Source organism: Ctenocephalides felis, unplaced genomic scaffold (assembly GCF_003426905.1).
Source record: "Ctenocephalides felis isolate EL2017-DRISC unplaced genomic scaffold, ASM342690v1 CF-g0.4_SCAFFOLD_03572, whole genome shotgun sequence".
Taxonomy (NCBI): Eukaryota; Metazoa; Arthropoda; class Insecta; order Siphonaptera; family Pulicidae; genus Ctenocephalides; species Ctenocephalides felis.
The window spans coordinates 39,951,874-39,965,266 of record NW_020539726.1 but is presented as its reverse complement, the minus strand read 5'-3'; the positions used below and the strand labels follow the sequence as shown (position 1 = coordinate 39,965,266).

Sequence of the window (13,393 nt, the reverse complement as noted above, 5' to 3'; positions counted from 1 at the left end):
TTTGAATATGATATATTTTGATTTCCAAAATTTATATAAATGATTTTTTGATTTTGAGCCTCTCTGTGTAATATATAAAATATATTCTGTTTTGTCTTTTTGACAAGGTGCAAAAACCTTTTTTTTTAGGTTTTCTAAATCGTTAATAGGTTTACTTAATTAATTCAATAATAATTTTCTAAAGTAATATACGAAATTTTCCAGTCCCAGATAGATTTACCACCTTTTTAAACAATTTACATGGTTTTCGGACAAGTTACAACAATTTTGGACAGATTACATAATTTTTAGATAGCTCACAATGTTTTCAGATAATTTAAAACGTTTTCAGACGATTTACGGCGTTTTCAGACAAATTACAATAATTTCAGCCAGAGAACAACTTTTTGAAACAATTTACATTGTCAAAGGATTTATTGCAACATTTTCAGATAATATTCAAACATTTTGAGCAATTTGCATTTTCAGATAAGTTGCAACACTTTCATGCTAGTTGCAACATTTTTAGACAAGTTGCAGCACTTTCAGACGATTTGCAACACTTTGAGACGAGTTGCCACGCTTTGAGGCGAGTTGCAATGCTTTGAGACGAGTTGCAACACTTTGAGATGAGTTGCAGCACTTTGAGACGAGTTGCAACACTTTGAGACGAGTTGCAACACTTTGAGACGAGTTGCAGCACTTTGAGACGAGTTGCAACACTTTGAGACGAGTCGAAACACTTTGAGACGAGTTGTAAATCTTTCAGACGAGTTGCAACACTTTTAGGCGAGTTGCAACACTTTGAGACGAGTTGCATCATTTTCAGACGATTTACCACACTTTCAGACAATTTGCAATGCTATCAAAAACTGCTAACAAAATTTTCACAACAATTTACAAATTTTTCAACAATTTTTAGAACAATTTACCAAATTTTCAAAGATCTTGCAAAATATTTATATAAAACATTTTTTAGACGGCTCACAACATTTTTGAGACAACCTGCAACCTTTATAGACGGCTCACAATATTTTTAGACAACTTGCAAAATTTTTTAAGACAGACAACTTGCAATGCTATCAACTGCTTTCAATATTTTCTCAACAATTTACAACATTTTCAAACTTATTGCAACATTTTTCATCAATTTTTATAACAATTTATCAAAATTTCTAAAAGCTTACAAAATTTTTAAATTTACTGCAGAATTTTTAGGTATAAGATTTACAACATTTTTCGATAAGCTCCAACATTTTCAAACAGGTTACAAAATTTTCAGACAATTCAAAAAATTTTTCAAATAATTTACAACACTTTCAAACAACTTATAACATTTTCAGGCGAGTTACAACACCACCAAACTGCTTACAAAATTTTCAGACAAGTTACAACACTATCAAACTGCTTACACAATTTTCAAACAACTTGCATAGTTTACAAACAATGTATAACAAAATTTTCGAACATTTTACAACATTTTCAGACAGGTTATAACAAACATTTTCAGACAAGTTACAACATTTTCAAACAGGCTACAACACTATCAAACTGCTGACAAAATTTTCGCATTATTTTCAAACAACTTGCCACGTTTTCAAACAATGTACAATCAAATTTTTCGACGTTTTACAAGACTTTCAGATAAGTTACAACATTTTCAAACAGGTTACAACACTATCAAACTGCTTACAATATTTTCAAACAATTTACAACAGAATTTTCAGACATTTTACAACATTTTCTAACAACTTGCCACATTATCAAACTGCTTACAACATTCTTAGACAAGTTACAATATTTTTAGACAGGTTACCAAATTTTCAAAGAGCTCGCAACATTTTTAAATTTACTGTAAATTTTTTTAGACATTTTACGACATTTTCAAATATTTACAACAGTAATTTTCAGACAAGTTACAACATTTTCAGACAAGTTAGAACATTTTTAGACATCTTACAACATTTTTAGACTTGTTACAACCTTTTCAGACACGTTACCACGTTTTCAGACAAGTTAGAACATTTTTAGACACCTTACAACTTTTTCAAACATTTACAACAGAAATTTTCAGACAAGTTACAATATTTTTAAACAATTTACAGTTTCAAACAGCAAGTTAGAACAGTTTCACGCAAGTTACAACATTTTCAAACCAGTTGCAACACTTTCAAAGGAGTTATAACATTTTCAGATGAGTTATAACACCATCAAACTGCTTAAAACATTTTCAGACTGGTTGCAACATTTTCAAACAATTAACTACCAAATTTTCAAACAATTAACTGTCAAATTTTCAGAAATTTTATAAAAATTTTCAGCAATTTATATTTTCAGATAATTTATTACAAAATTTTTAACAATTTATATTGTCAAACAATTTATTACAAAATATTCAGATATTTTACTTCAAACTTTTTACAAAATTTTCACAACAATTTTTAGAACAACTTACCAAATTTTTAAAGAGCTTGCAACATTTTTAAATTTACTGCAAAAATTTTTAGAGATTTTCCAACATTTACAACAGTAATTTTCAGACAAGTTAATACATTTTTATACCATTTACAGTTACAAACAGCTTGTAACATTTTTAGACAGGTTACAAAAATTTTCAGCAATTTACATTTTTAAACAATTTACAACATTTTCAGACAATTTACAGCATGCCGCACTATGAAACTGCTTACAAAATTTTCAGACAAGTTACAAGTTACATTTGCATATAAGGTACAACAAAATTTTCAGGCATCTTACAACCTTTTCAGACAAGTAACAACACTATCAAACTGTTTACAAAATTTTCAGACAAGTTACAACATTAGCTGGCAGTTTATAAAAATTTTCAGCAATTAACATGTTTAAACAATTTACTACAAAATTTTCAGTCAAGTTACAACATTTTCAGACAATTTATAAAGTTTTTGAGCATTGTACTTTTCAAAAAATTTACTACAAAATTTTCAGACAAGTTACAATATCTTCTGATAGTTGTAACTTTTTCAGACAACTTTTTATTTCGATTACTAAAAAGATTACAATTTGAACTGCTGCAAAATAAATCATTTAACAAAACCAAACCAGTACTCAAAAATCATCTTTATTATAAAAAAAATAAATACTTCTACAAACCAAAATTAATCTACAAAATTACAAACAAATCACAACACCTTTCAATAAGGTCTATTACGATCCCCATAAAACTTATTACCATGGGGATTCCTTCTATAATAACCACCAAAACCACCACCGCCGCCGCCTCTGTGATTATTATAATTATCGCCTTGATAATTATTCTGTCTATGATAAACACCTCCACCACCGTCTCTATTATTATTATATCTTCCACCACCTCCTCGGTGTCTGAAATAGCCCCTGCCTCTGCCTCCTCGATGGTTGTCGTATGTCCTTTTCTGAGACCCTTGCCATGGGTCGACTATGGGGGGCACACTTGGTTTCTTTTCGAGATAGGTTTTGAATTCGGGATCATTTTCTGTGTATCTGTCTGCAAATTCTTGCTCACATTCGGCTAGGAAGGCTCTGTGCTCTTCTGTTAGGTTGTTGATTTTGCGATGAGGATCCACCATGGTAAATAGATAGCTGGGGGTAGAAATTTGTGTCAAAAGATGTATTGTTAATGTTGTTTTTTTATTTTTAGTTCACTTTTGACTTCTAGAGCTTCTTAGAAAGTAAATTCTACTGACAAGGGAAAAAGGGACATGGAGCAACTGAGTTTACTATTTGTTTGTCTATTTTTCATAAACTGAAGGAACAATTACTTTACAAATAAAGTACTTTTATAATTAACTGAAGGAATTTCTTGTTCACAGGTAAATTATAATGTTAAACAGATAATAATTTCATATTTCTTTTACTACTTTCTGTCAAAACCTGTTTTAACACTTTTGAGGTTAGGATTTGACAAAATGCAATAAAACTTTTACCAAGCCATTTATATAAATAAAAATTAACTCTTATATGTTTCGAAACGCAATACTGATTCAATATAATACAAATAGAATACAATTTTATAATATTATTTACAGATTTTCCATAAAATATGTTTTCTACACTTTTGAGGTTAAGACTCAACAAAATGTAAAAATTTTGTAACTGTAGTCATTTAGATATATAAAAATTATACTTACGTTTTCTAGAATGTGATATAAATAGTTTTCAAATGTAGATTCAATAAAACACTGTGTAATTTTAAGTAAATATTAACTTGAATACGATTTTGCAATTAAATTTCTCTTCATTGTTGAAATGTCAAACGGCCATTTTGGTTTTTAGTTCGAGTTTACGTTTGTCGTTGAAAGATGGCAGCACCGTTTCGCGCTTAATTTAAATTTATTGCTTTTATAAATGAAAAATTTGAATAATTTATACAGGAATTATAGTGAATAAAATTTTAACTAGTTGTTAACAAGTAATTACGAAGAAATGACGGCCGATATTGACAAAAAACTAATCTGAACTAATATCTTTCAAACAATTTTTGAATTATCAAAATCGGTTCAGGATTCCTGATGATAACTTGTTTGAAAGATTTTACACTTTTCCGCTCCGATGTAATATATGAGCCGTTTTTGAAGTAAAACTTTTTAGGCGTTGTTTTACATAATCCACTATGTGAACGAATATTGTAGAAGTTATTTATCAGCAATTACTTCATTTCTCTAATGAAGGTTCTAGTCTGAATGCTAATTACAATGACAAACCGATCATGTCGTATTTGAAGCATGACTTTAATTACATTATTGTTTTTAAATATTATCCACATTTTTTAATGCTATTATAAATATATAATTTATAATTTATCATTATATAAATGTGTATAATGGTTGACGACACTAATAAATGTGTGCATCACGAATGTTACCACCATATTACTCTTCAACATTATTCAAAATTGTTATATGATGTTATTTATTTTTAACTTAAATGCCATTTTGTACAGTAGCAAATTAGTTTTACTTCAATCGCGTATGAACCTTACGCGCACTCTTTTTTTTAATATAGAAACTAGATAAAATTCACTAAAATTTCATACAATTAATTTCCGCGTAGGATAATTTGTAGTAATGGCAAAAAAATTGGAAAAGAAAATTTTTGGATATTTTTACGTTCCAACAGAATCTGAACCTTACAATTAGGAAAAATGGATGTGTCTGTGTGACAATTTCGAGCGCACGGATCTACCGATTTTGAATGATTCAAAAAGCATTCGATTTCTGTTGATGAATTTAACAAACCAGAATTTCTGGCTATAAACCTTCAGGAAATTTATAATAATAACTGAAAAGAATGCATATAATTACGGAGGTTACTTTGCATAATTGTGTTGTCTATTTAATCAAAATTATTTTATTATTAACTTCCCTTAGGGTAGTTATAGTAATGGGCCGAAAATCAAAAATGAAAATTTTTGCATTTATCGACGTTTTTGAAGGTTTCTGAACATTTTGGCATATCTCAGTTTAGACTGTGACTATACGGGAGCACTTTTTCAATTTTGTGGAAATTAGGCAACTATTTTTCTGAAATTGAATTCGAAATGAAATGACGATTGTTAATGTTCCGGAGATAAATTGACTTATGATTTGCATTGGATTTGCTCAGATATAACAAGATAGCAAAAATAATGTAAGTTACTGAAAGTATTTGTAATAATATATTTGAAAACGTTTCAAATTTCTCAAATATTTCATTACGGTACGGAAAGTTCCAGCAATTTGCCTTAAGGCACGATGCCACACACCACTAGTTTTTTTATTTATTTATTATACTTCAATGTGTTAATTAATTGTCAATTGGAATAAATAAAAATGTGTCGTTGCCGTTGCCCCCTGCATAGAAATGATTTGATTTGAAGACACGTTGTTCGTAGTTCAAAGACATTTCCAAAAATATTCTCGAGCAACAAGTAAAGTTGAATAGCCCCCATAGACGGGGCGACGGTGGAAACAAAAACGTAGTGAAAAAATGAGGTTCAAACGCGATTGAAGTAATACTTTTTTGCTATCGTACGAGATGGCATTTAAGTTAAAAATAAATACATCATATAACAATTTTGAATAATGTTTATTAGTAATGTGGTAACACTCTTGTGATGCACACATTTATATAATGATACGTTATAAATTATATATTTATAATAGCATTCAAAATATGTGTAGTATTTGAAAACAATAATGTAATTAAAGTCATACTTCAAATACGACATGATCGGTTTGTCATTGTAATTAGCATTTAGAAATGAACCTTCAATAGAGTAATGAAGTAATTGCTGATTAATAACTTCTAAATATTCGTTCACACAGTGGATTATGTTAAACAACGCCTAAACAAATATTGTTTTCGCAATTTCACTCATCGTGTAATAATTGTGTTTGAAGAACTTCATGTAATTAAAATTAACATACATTCATTTACTGCTTGTATTTTTTTAGTTTTTCGCAGGCTATATAATTTCATTCTTCGAACAGCTGTAATATCTGTCTTGTCTAAAAATTATTTTCCGTTTTAATAACTTCAAAGATTTATAGAAACTACGAATAATATAGAAATAATTTCTAATCAATAAACTTACGTTTAGTACACGGCACAAACGTTTAATTTGTTATATTATTTTCAAGAAACAGAGTAAAATATTCTTCTGATTCAGGCATTTTTCATTAAATCAAGATTTGTACTACGATGTAATTTTAAAATGTTTATTTATCTATACCGTTTGCTTGTTGATATCGGTACGAATATAACGTCGATGCCGGTATGCATACAACGACAGATCTCTATTCACATATACGACGACTAATCACAATCGATCCCTATTGAAATGATTTCATCGAGGGCGAATGATAAACAGTTCGGGCGTAACGCACTACTGTTGCATTTGTACGGATTTACACCCTAGTCGCGTCTAAAGAAGTTTTACTTCAAAAATAATATAAATATACTACCTAGGATATAAATCTGTTTAAATACTAGATGTAAATGGCATTAAGACTGTTGCCCAGAATTTTTAAAAAGTGAAATTTTTACATTGCTAACTTCCGAAATAGAAACTTATGTTTTCATCAAAAAATTCGATTCGCTAATTTTAGGTTTTTTCGACGTTTCAAGCCATTCTGAATCGAACGAGACGAACATTTAAGGAAAAAGTATGTGTGTGCGTGTGCGTGTGCGTGTGCGTGTGCGTGAACAGATTTTTTGCCGTAAATCGACGATTTCTTAAAAAAGCCTGAACCGATTTCAGATATTTAAAAACCATTTGATGTATCTCAATGAGGACTATCGTCTGTCAGTTTTGTGAGACGATCTGCCGAGCCGTTTCTTTGTAATTTGGTAAAAAGTGTTAAATATTTCGTCCACATTTAAGCTCATACTACCGAATCTATTTTAAAAAAATAAAAAACTGTTTGAAAGATATTAGTTTGGAATGATACTGATTAGTTTTAGGTGAAAATCTACCTATACGTTTTTTGTAATTAACTGTTGAAAAAAAATTAAGCCGATTTTTATGGAACTTTCTTTGGCGATGTATATCATCATGGTCTTATAGAACTTACTGAATCATTACGGCCTTAGGACAAGTAGTTTAAATTTAAAAATTCATCAAAGTTTGGGAAAATGAATAGTTTTTTTTGGCGTTTGTTAAATGTATAATTAGAAGATTTACTTGGTATAACGATAGAGTACTTGGTCTTAATGAACATACTAAACCATCATAGTCCTACGGAAAGTGGTTCAATTATAAAAATTGTTGATTTTTGAAAATTTGCTTTTAGAAAATACTCCGAGTTAATGTGTTCGTTCGTTCGTTTTAAATGTGTGTAATAAATCCACTCGGAATACTTTTAATCACTCATAAATTAATTTGTTTATTATTGATTAAGTCGATTATCAACACATATCGGGAAGTTCATGTAACTTGCCTTAAGGCAAAATACCAATACCAACTACATAGTTTGTTTTTATGTTTCATAATAGTATATCGATGCTTTTCTGACGCAACCTCGTATCTCAGAAACTACTACTTTTCAGGAGAGACAAAAAACGTTTTATAACGAATTTTTGAACTGCTGTTAACCATTTTTTTTATAAATTTTAAAAATATTCAATCTTGTGACAATTATTTGAGACAAGTATGATATTACAAACAATTAATCATTATTTTTTCTTCAATTCTTTGAGATACGTGTTTGTCGCACGGAAAAAAATGTAACATACGTGGTTGCGTCATGCTGTTTTCAAATAAGAGTACATAAATAACTTTCTTCAATTGTTTTATTTTGAGAATCGATCAACTTTTTAAATAATTCTTAATAAAAAAAACAAACATTATTAAACTTGTGGTATATGTTAGTTTATAATTACGACAATATAGTATCTGGCCATAGTTTAGGTATTTCAATATCTAGGATATTTAACTTTTTCATGGATTTATAATTTACTACTTTGTGATTATCATTTTTATTGTTACTTTTATTATTTTTTGTTATTATTTCTTTATTTAATGATTTTTTATCTGCGGATGACACATTATCTAACTCTAAAAAATACAAAATTTAATTTCATTTATCGTCAGTAAGAATTGATAATTGTTTAATTTTTGTAGCTTACTGTGATATTTGTTCTCAACATAATAAAAATATAACTAGTGGTGCATGGCATCGTGCCTTTAAGCAAATTGGTGGAACTTCCCGTTCCGTAATTAAATAGAATCGAGGAATATTAAATGATTACAAATAGATTATTGTAAGTACTATAACTTTTGTTATTTGTATTTGAATGACAAAATATAAGAATAAACTGGACAACGACGTTTATATATGTTTACATAAAAAGTAAATAAAAGTAAAAAAAAACATATCTCATATATATTTCTGAGAATTATATAAACTAATTTGCAAATTTAAATTTATTTATTTGAAGTATATAAGAGAGTTTTAGAATTTTAGCTAGCATTAAAATTAAAATCCGAATCATTTTTCATATTTAAACAAAGAAATCATTGTAAATTTAAAAAAATGGACAAAAAAAATCTGCTTTCCTAAACTAATCGAATCTTTATACTGCAAAATGTTCATTGAATCATTCGAATCGGAAGCTTTGAAACGACTGGGCCTGTCTTTTCCAGAAACTAATCACCACGTCATCAATAAAAATTGAATGTTTTTAAATAATTCAAATCGGATGCTCTGTTTTCTCAATAGGAAACGATTGTTTTTTGAATGTTTCAAATCGGTTGATCTGTGCTCCCGAAAACGTGGACAGAAAATTATATCCACACACACACGCACACAAACACATACATCCATTTTATTAAGGTATGTCAAGATATTCAGAAACCTCTGAAACGTTAAATATGCAAAAAGTTTCATTTTCAATTTTCGGAAAATTACTATAACTTGCGGTAAGTAAATAATAAATATATTTATTAACTATCGTTCATTAAATTTTAATAACAAATAACTTAATTGAATAATAATTTTTATTAGAAGGATTGAACTAAACAACATTGCTGACAGCGAAACTTGTTCATATACGCCACCATGTATTCTGAGATACGAGGTTGCGCATGGCACATTTTTCTGAATTGAGATACGTGATTGTATTTTTCTCAATAAAAAACGTTCGGTTGATTTTTTTTTTACAAAACTTCACAGATCTATGCGTCTATATTTAGTGATTGATTTTCCGATTAAAACTCAAAATCGTCAAAAATCGAGTTACGAGGTTGCGTCAGAAAAGCATCGATATGTATATTTATGCATTTGCTTACTCAATGGGGCATCGGCGCCCCGTCTATTCCCGGTTCACGGTCCTCACGCACAAAAATATTTCTATTTCCAAATAAATACTTCCAAAAACAATTACGAAAACAAATCAGGCCTCATTTGGCGATAACGTCTAGACTGAAATATTTTATTTTAACAACACTAATTACTACAAATTATGATCTTTATCGGCAAGCGATTTAAAATTAAAAATAAACACGCCATATTGAATTCGTGACATTTTATATAAACAATAATAATAATATAATTTTGGGTTTTAAGAAATAATTATGTGAATATTGAAACAAATTACTATTATTTTTGGTTCACCTCACTCGAACCGAAAACCAAACTAGTGGTGTATGGCATTGTGCCTTAAGGCAAATTGCTGGAACTTCCCATACCGTAATGAAATATTCGAGAAATTTTAAACGTTTTCAAATATATTATTACAACAAATACTGTAACTTTCATTATTTTTGCTATCCTGTTATATCTGAGCAAAAAATCAAATGTAAATCATAAATCAATTTATTTCCACTACATTAACAATCGTTATTTCATTTCGAATTCGATTTCAAAAACAAAATAGTTGCCAAATAGTTACACAAAATTGAAAAAGTGCTCCCGTATAGTCACAGTCTAAACGCGCTTGCAAATAATTCCGTGCGACATTTTCACTTATACTGTGCTTAGCTTGGGGGCATTTTCACATTTTTCAATGGTTTTCACAAAATTGGAAAAATTTTAAGGGACTAAAAACCCCATCAGGCAATACAAACAAAAATAGAGAAGGAACTCTACTGACGAGCAAACAGAGGCAATTATTGAGGAAACTACGAGGGAAAAAAATATTTTCTTAGCTCATTGAAGATAAGAGATCAGGATTCTGAAAAAAGAACTCTACTGTCAACTGTGACTTTACGGGAGCACTTTTTCAATTTTGTGCAAATTAGGCATGTTATTATAAATCCTTTTTAGTATTGCCAGATCATCTCGAATGTCCGTCAATGTCACAAATTTTTCCATATTTGAATTAGATGAATCATTTTCGAAATCGATGAATGTTATCAGGTTGAAAAGGTTGATTAAACTTTATTTTAAATCTGAATTTGTGATAAAATTCGATTAAATAAATTGAAATATTTCAAGACACCTATTGTTGTCTGTAATAAGCTATTGTCTTTCTAATCATAAAAGATAAATCTGAATATATATATATATATATATATATATATATATATATATATATACGGGTGTATGATTTGCTACTTCTCCTAAACGGTTATTCGGATTTTGATAAATCTTTCTGAAGTTTGTTTAGGATTTTTTTTAGGATGTAAATGATTCAGGATAAAAATATAGTAATATTGTAGAAATAAATGGGAAAAAATACAAAAAACCACTTATCATTTGAAATAGAAAACATCTGAACTGTCATCTGCTAGAAATGTCAATTCACTTAAAATTTGAATTTAGCTGAAATTATAAGTCTAGATAATATTAGAATATAATTTACAAGTAAAATGTAATGTCTACATTATTATTGGCAAAAAGCAGCTGAGATGTCCCAGAAATTAAAATAATATAAGATACAGTCAACAGTATATGTTTGGCAGATGAAATTATATAAGCAGATTTCTTTTATTTCCATTTATATAAGCAGATTCCATTTATTTTTACAAATTTGTTTGTACTCAAATGATATTTATCACTCTCGTTATTTCAAATTTTAAATATTTTAATTCGTCAATTTAAAAAAACTCTTGATATATCAATTTTTTACATTAAATTTTCTATCTCGAAAAACAAAATTAGCAAATATTTATATTTTTTATCCTACGATATAATAATTTATTATTAGTTTGTTTTCAAAAATCAAAAGTACAATAAATCATTAACCAAATAATATTACCAAAATCTCTCCCAGCGCCCTGTCTATTACCTTGCATTGCGTCTTATAATTATTATCGAAATCGAAACTTGTTCTTTAATTGTTATTTTCATTTAAAATATTATCTCTAACATGTTATCTTCCACGTTCGATTTTATTTTAATTTATTAACAATGACAATTAGTCACACGTGACGTGTATAGTCGTCGCAGTCGCCCTGTCTATTGTCTCAATAAATAAATATTGGATTTTGATAAAAATTATTCGAATGATAATTTGAAGAATGACTCATGTAATGAAATCTTTTGTAGCTCTGAATTTTGTGAGAAAAGTTGGAAAAACTGGTATTTGGCGGTAAAATAGATACTTTGAGGAATTAAGTAGTAAAATTATAAGGTTGTGCGTCCTGTAGAGCTCATTAAAATGACATTCTTAGAAGAGATTGATGTTTACTTGTATCCATGTGGAACAAATTTTGATAAATCTTTTTTAGGTCAAAATTTTGTTAGAAAACTTATCAAATTTAGGCATTTTTAGGAATAACATACTCAAATTTCAAGTTTGTAGTGCAAACGGTGTGTCCTGTAGAGCTCATCAAAATGACATTCTTAGAAGAGATTGGTATTTACTTGAACCTATACAAGATGTAGAGCACATTTTGATAAAATCTCTTATAACTCAAAATTTTGTTAGAAAATCTATCAAATTTAGTATTTGTGATTATAACAGACATTTTGAGGAATATTATACTTGAATATAAAAATTTTATTGCAAACGGTGCGTCCTGTAGAGCTCGTCAAATTGTCATCTCACAATAGATAGATATAACTCTATATATTTATAACTCAAAATTTTATTAGAAAACTAATTAAATTTAGTATTTGTCATTATAACGGACATTTTGAGGAATGATATACTTGAATTTCAAGATTATAGGACAAACGGTGCGTCCTGTAGAGCTCATCAAACTGTCCTATTTTGTCGTAGATTGATCTTCACATTTATACATACTTTTATTGCACACTTTGATAAAATATTTTATAACTCAAAATTTTGTTAGAAAACTCTTGAAATTTAGTATTTGCAATCATAATAGATATTTTGACAAATAACATACTAAAATTACAAGGTTGTAGTACAAACAGTGCGTCCTGTAAAGCTCATCAAAATGTCATCTCAGAGTAGATTGATGTTCACATCCATACGTACACATAGAGTACATTTTGTTAAAATCTTTTATAACTCAAAATTTTGTTAGGAAACTTATAAAATTTAGTTTTTGTCATTTTAATAGACATTTTGAGGAATAACATATTGAAATTTAAAGGTTGTAGGACAAACGGTGCGTCCTGTAGAGCTCATCAAAATGTCATCTTCAGTAGATTGGTATTTACTAGCACCTATGCAAGATGTAGAGCACATTTTGTTAAAATGACTTATAAATCAAAATTTTGTTAGAAAACTCATCAATTTTAGTATTTGTCCTCATAATAGATATTTTGACAAATAATATAGTAAAATTACATGGTTATAGTACAAACTGTGAGTCCTGTAGAGCTCATCAAAATAATCTTACAGTTGATTGATTTACTCTAAATTCAACATGTATCTACATTTAACTACACTTGTCAGTAAATTGTTACTTCTAAAACTGCTTTCAGTCAAAAATAATGTTTTTTTTTTCAAAGACAAACGATGGTGAGTGGTTTTCGACAATTTTTTTATTGTTATTATATCT

At 28.6% G+C, this 13,393-nt stretch overlaps 1 protein-coding gene across 1 annotated transcript; it reads right to left on the bottom strand.

Annotated features, from left to right (window-relative positions):
- Positions 1 to 3,106: 3,106 nt before the first annotated feature.
- LOC113387942 (RNMT-activating mRNA cap methyltransferase subunit-like) lies at positions 3,107 to 4,258 on the bottom strand. Its single transcript, XM_026625324.1, has 2 exons — positions 4,128 to 4,258; positions 3,107 to 3,579 (listed from the first exon to the last, which is right to left on the bottom strand). The coding sequence occupies exon 2, from the start codon at positions 3,564 to 3,566 to the stop codon at positions 3,153 to 3,155; it is 414 nt and encodes a 137-aa protein (XP_026481109.1). The 5' UTR covers positions 3,567 to 3,579; positions 4,128 to 4,258; the 3' UTR covers positions 3,107 to 3,152.
- Between the last annotated feature and the right edge of the window lie 9,135 nt (positions 4,259 to 13,393).